We start from the raw sequence: 6,221 nt of genomic DNA, 5'->3' as shown, positions 1-6,221 counted from the left end.
GTTGCTTCAGTCGTGTCTGACTCTGTGCGACCCCATAGATGGCAGCCCAACAGGCTCCCCCATCCCTGGGATTCTCCAGGCAAGAACACTGGAGTGGGCTGCCATTTCCTTCTCCAATGCATGAAAGTGAAAAGTGAAAGTGAAGTCACTCCGTCGTGTCCGACTCTTGGCAACACCATGGACTGCAGCCTACCAAGCTCCTCCGTGCATGGGATTTTCCAGGCAAGAGTACTGGATTGGGTTGCTATTGCCTTCTCCAGCAAGCCGCACAGCTCAACCAAAAAGAAAATGAACAAAAATAAAAAGCAATAACATAAAAAAAAAAAAAAAAAAAAAAAAAAAAAGGCTTGTCTAAATCCAGGGATATCCAGGAGATAAGTGTCAACAGTATTCCCTGCAAAATTTTGAAGATGACCCTCCCACAAGGTTCCATCTGGTTCAATCACCCCTGTGTAGTGAGAGCCTTACTCTATATCTCGGTGTATCCATCTATAGTGTGGAGGGATCCTCCTCTGCTCCTTTCTACTGTACTTTGCTGACCAAGTGAGATTACTTATCAGAACAAGTTTGGTACAAGAACTATACTCTGAAAATTCAAGGTGTGGTTGACTTGTGCTTCCTAAATCACTCAGAGCCCACAGCCCTGGATAGATTCAAAGACTCCTGGATGAAAGTAAGAATCTTGTGAGAAGAATTTTTTCAAATTGGGTATAGCTGCTTTGCAAATTGTGTTAGTTGCTGCTGTTCAACGAAGTGAATCAGCCGTATGTATACATATGTCCCCTCCCTCTTGGATCTGCCTCCCTGCCCCACCCCACTGTACCCCACCCCAGCCCACCCTCACCCCTCCAGGTCATCACAGAGCACCAAGCTGCGCCCCTGCACTATACCGCAGGTCCCCACTACCTGTTTTACACACGACAGTGCACCTATATCAACATCCGTTTCCCAATTCATCCCCTTTCCCCCCGCCGCGTCCAAACATCTGTTCTTTACGTTTGCATCTCTATTCTTGCTCTACAGAGAGGTTCCTCTATACCATTTTTCTAGATCCTTTATATATTCATTAATATACAATATTTGATTTTCTCTTTCTGACTTACTTCACTCTGTGTGACAAACTCTAGGGTCTGTCATGAGAGGATTTTTAATTTCCCCTCAAATGTCTCTGTTTTATTGTTCTGAAGAATGAAGAACTCCCAGGTGTGCATTCTCTTTACTTTTTTTTTTTTCTTTTTCTTTTTTTTGCCATTTACTTTTCTAAGTGCACTGTACTCTTTCGAAAGGGAGGGAATATGATAGATTTTCTTTTGTAGGTAGATGGGAATAGTTAGACTCACATTAAAGACGTTACAATAAAAACCATCTAGTTAACTTCTACTGAGTTCCCCAAAACCCTTCTAAAATATTCATGACAGATACACTTCTTTTCAGCACACTGTGGGGCCAGAGAATATACTATTGTACTATGCAGTCTACTTCACTTTGAATAACAGTTATATGCAGCCAGGCTCTGCCTTTCAGGAACTTTTGCTCTTTGGTTTTCATTCTCTCCTCTGGAAAAACAAATGTAAATAATAATAACTACTAATTATTAAGTGCCTCCCGTGTATCCAGGTGCTTCTGTTACCTCTATTTTCTAGGACAACTCACACAATCAGTATTATTCCCTTTGAAGGATGCAAAAACTGTGCCACAGAGGAGTTTAAGTATTTTGCCCAAGGTCACAGAGCTCGGGCAGGGCAGAGCTCTCTGACCCTAATAACATCTCCTTACCTGGAAACCAGGCCTCCTCCATAAGACAGCCTCTAAAATCCTTGAAAATGACACCATAAGCTTCCCTTGTGCCTCTGCTTCCTCAGAAGTGGTCTTTCCAGTGTGACACGGCTTCTTCTCCTCTCTGGTCACTCTCCTCTGGACATTGTCTAGACTGTCCACGTCCTTTCAAACGAGCAGCACAGACCTCAACATTCCAAAATTCTTCTCACTTTAAACTGGTGCTCATTTTAACTATAACAAGTGTGCTTCTATAGTTGGCAATAATAATCAGTGGAAGAAAACATGTGAAAACCATAACAGAGAAAACAAAAGGAATACTAATAGGAAAGTAATTACAACACTCCATGTTTGAAAAGCATTTGTCGTAAGAAGAATGAAAGATACTACTGAAGGGTACTGAAGACCCAGGCTCTAGCTCTGGAGCTATTGTGATCTGATTCTTCTTGGCAGAAGAGAGAGCGGTGCTGTGAGCAACACCCTTCATACAGAGGCATACTCTCCTCAAGCGGTCTCCAGAAAAGGGCGCCCCTCGGTTATTTTCATCTCTATTTCCCACGGCTATTCAAAAGATGTTTCCACATCATTTCCATTTCTGTTGCTGATTATTTTGTATGCTGTGTGTGTATATGTGTGTGAATTTAAAGCAGAGCCTAGTGGCTCAGATGGTACAGAATCCACCTCAATGCAGGATACCCAGATTCAATCCTGGCTTGGGAAGATTTCCCCTGGAGGAGGGAATGACAACCCACTCCAGTGTTCTTGCTATGGACAGAGGAGCCTGGTGGGCTACACAGTCCATCGGGTTGCAAAGAGTAGGACACAAGTGAGTGACTAACACACACACACGTGTGTGTGTAAACACAGGACTTTTTCCCCCCCGGACTATATCTAGTATTATAAAAGTATAGTGATATGCTTTTATTATCAATAGAAAAACTTGGTTATTCAAAATGACCAAGAAGAGTTTATTCCATGAACACAAGAATGGTTTGATAGTAAAATATTCATTAATATATACTTACAAAACTTTTATCTATTAACATAATTAACCACATTAAGGAGGAAAACCATATGATCATATACATTAATTATAAAAGAGCATCTAGTCAAATTCAACATGTGTTTGTAATTTTTTAAGCCAATGAAACAGTAATAGAAGGATATTTCCTTAATACAGTAAAAGAAATGCATTTGAATAGATATATATATTACAGATATGTGTTTGTGTGTATATCCAACTAAGTACACATTATACTTAATGGGAAAACACTAAAAGCAATCCCTTAAAAAATTAAGATGACAAAGATGTCCTTCATGACCACTATTTAATATTATTCTAGAGGAAGTAATATTCTATTGTTTGCAGATTATATAATTTTTAACCTGGAAAATAAAAGGGAATCAACAAAAACACTATAAACAATAAGAGATTTCAATAAGATCTGGATATAAAATCAATGATATTAATATAAGAACGACAATCCGTGAGAGCTATAATGGAAGAATAGACCCTCTTTACAATTGCAACAACAACAACAAAGAGAAAATGCTTAGGGAATAAACCTAATAATAAATGTGTGAGATTCATGTGAACAAGTTACTAAAGGACCCAAAAGAGGATGTAAAAAAGGAAAAGCATACCATGGTCTTGAAAAGAGAGCAACCAGGATATGAAGATATGAATTTTCCCTTTAAAAATAATCTAAGGGCTTCCCAATGGTTCAGTGGTAAAGAAGCCGCCTGTCGATGCAGGAGACACAAGTTTGATCCCTGATCCAGGAAGCTCCCACAGGCCATGGAGCTGACTAAGCCCACGCACCACAGCTATTGAGCCTCTGCTCTAGAGCAAGTGCCCCTCAACAGTGAGAAGCCTGCGCACCACAATCAAAGCGTAGCCCCCTCTTGCCACACTAGAGAAAAGCCCACACTGCAAGGAAGACCCAGCACAACCAAAAATAAATAAATAAGATTTTTTAAAAATCTATAAATCTAAAGCAAGACCATTAAAAGACTACCAGCAGGATATTTTTGGTGGGAATTGACAAAATGGTTCAAAAGTTCATATGGAAAAATAAATAAGAATAGCTAATAAAATTCTGCTAAGTAAATATAGCAGAGAAAGACTATCAATTAAAATATAAAGCTACAATCATTAAAATTAAGTTGTAACAGCATATAAAAAGATAAAAGTTAAACAGTCTTTAAAAAGAAAAGACAACTGCCTTCTGAAACACAGAAATAAGCTCAACTTTTAATAAAATATAAGAAATGCAAATTACCTTTCTTTTTCTTATTGGTTAATGAAACCAAATATTTTCTAGTTCACATTGTTGCTTGAGGTGTAGGGAAACAATCACTGTCATTGCAGCTAGTGAGATTGTAAACTAATGCAACTTCTGTGAAGGATAATTTGACAAGATTGAACAAAATTACAAATGCACATACTCTTAAGAATTAACAAGATCACTTCTAGGAATTTATCCCATGGATATACTTGCACTTGGGCAAAATTATGTACATGAAAAGGATATTCATTACAGCATTATAGAATGCTGTAATGTCCATATTATAGAATGTCCATATAATGAAATTTTAAAGCAGATGTCAAAAAAAAGACATTCTCTTTTTACATATATTCTTTTTTTTACATATATATTTTTACATATATATGTGATACATATATACATATGTATCTCTTTTTACACACAGATAGGGAACTTACTCCAAAGTGCATGACTGAATGAAAAACATTAAACAAGATGTAGAACAATGTCTGCTGCCATTAAAAAATATATAGGTATGTGTATAGAATGCCTATGGATGAATACATAGGAAACTTGTTAACGTTAGCAGTATTTAGGGAGGTGAACTGGAGACCTAAAAATAATTGTAGAAGAGACCTTTCCATGTTTTTTGAATTGTGTGCTTTATGAATGTATATTACATAGTCAAAAAATTAATAGTTTTAAAAGAAAAATGAAGTCAATTCACGAGGGCATTGAGAAAGAGAAGAGGTTTTCTTATTTTTCGCTTTATTGAAGGCAGTTTTAGAAAATTGCCAATCTAACATTTCCATAAAGAGAATTAACAGGCTCAAACAAATCAATGTCCATTTAGCTTTTAATCATTTGAGCTTGTCAGATTTCAAATGTGCAAATTTCCTGGGAACAGAAAAAAGTATTTGCTTTGACTTGCAATATGAAATGGGTTGTTCCTTTTCAAGTTGATTTCATCTGACATTGTTAAACACTTGAATTGCTGTTAGGTCATCTGTAGCCTAATTAACACTAATTGATCTCTTGAACGGCAGGATTATTAATGCATTTTAATTACTCATTAGAACATTTGAGCTTCTCCAACATCGGAGGTTTGAGGTCTGGGATGGAAGGTAGGTATCTGGTGGGATCAGAAGCATCTCTCTTGAATTAAGTGCCTGTTATCACCACTGCCCTGACTTTTGGCTCATTCTCCAATCTAGCTTTTGAAAGCTTCGGTTGGATTAAAAAATTTGCAAGCCTTGCACTTTAATCTTGTGGGAAAACAGGAGGGTCACACTGTAATTGTCAGTTGCTATCATGAAGAATGTAATTGGTTTGATAATAATAAAAAATGTTTTTCAGTGAAATGCCTAAGGGAGTGCATTGTTATCTCCTCCCAAATCAAAGGTATAAACACCACTGCCTTTTTTAGCCTTAGTTCCCCCTCTCTGAACACAAACAGGCAAAAACCTCAGCCCTTCTCTCCTTCCCACTTTGAATTTTTTTTTCTTCTGTAACATTAGCTCAAGGTACTTTTTTTATTATGTTGTTTAAGAAAAAAGTTCAGCTCTTCAAAAAGTTCTGAAATTCTTCAAATGTCAATTCATACCTTGAATAATAAAACTAACTTTCTCTTGCTGCCCTAACCATGTCTCCTGTGCTGATTCTTCTTTGTTTATAGTAAAAGCTGGAGGAAAGCGAATTTCCAAAAAACAGGAAATTGGCATCTTGGAGAGACACACCAAGAAAACAGGGTTAGAGAAAACAAGGTAGGAGACTGCTTCATTTCTTTTCCTTCGTCATCTCGAGTTTTAGATAACTCTGCTGCCAGAAGTCAGAGGCGTTGCTGTATCTTAGGGCAAACCAAGGCTCCCCAGGCACTGGCTAACCAGAGTTAGAGGCAGCAGGTGGGGTGGGGTGGGGTGGGATGGGGTAGGTGATGGGGGTCAAGATAGGAGGGGAAAGCAGTGGGGGGAGGTAACTACCCTCTGGAGACTCTCTCTGCCCAACCTCCTCCTCTCTGCAGACAGCCTAACTGCCTGCTATTAAAAAACACAGTCCTAAATGCATCGAAACTGGACTCAACATTTCTTTTTCACCTTAGCCTTTAAAGTACTATGGTCTTGTTTTTGTAATATGCTTTCTGCTGAAGCAAATCTCCTGAATTAAAAATAAATGCTTACT

General features: G+C 38.1%; 1 protein-coding gene across 1 annotated transcript in view; it reads left to right on the top strand.

Annotated features, from left to right (window-relative positions):
* The window catches only part of DAPL1 (death associated protein-like 1), a 26,527-nt gene that overhangs the window by 4,827 nt on the left and 15,479 nt on the right, over nt 1-6,221 (top strand). The window contains exon 2 of the mRNA XM_010859005.1: nt 5,719-5,806. Coding sequence (XP_010857307.1) covers nt 5,719-5,806 — 88 coding nt within the window. The remainder of the gene's footprint in view (nt 1-5,718; nt 5,807-6,221) is intronic.

The sequence above is a fragment of the Bison bison genome, unplaced genomic scaffold, assembly GCF_000754665.1.
Source record: "Bison bison bison isolate TAMUID 2011002044 unplaced genomic scaffold, Bison_UMD1.0 scf7180017864452, whole genome shotgun sequence".
NCBI lineage: Eukaryota > Metazoa > Chordata > Mammalia > Artiodactyla > Bovidae > Bison > Bison bison.
Note: the sequence above shows the minus strand (reverse complement) of the source record. Positions and strands in the feature narration are given on the sequence as shown.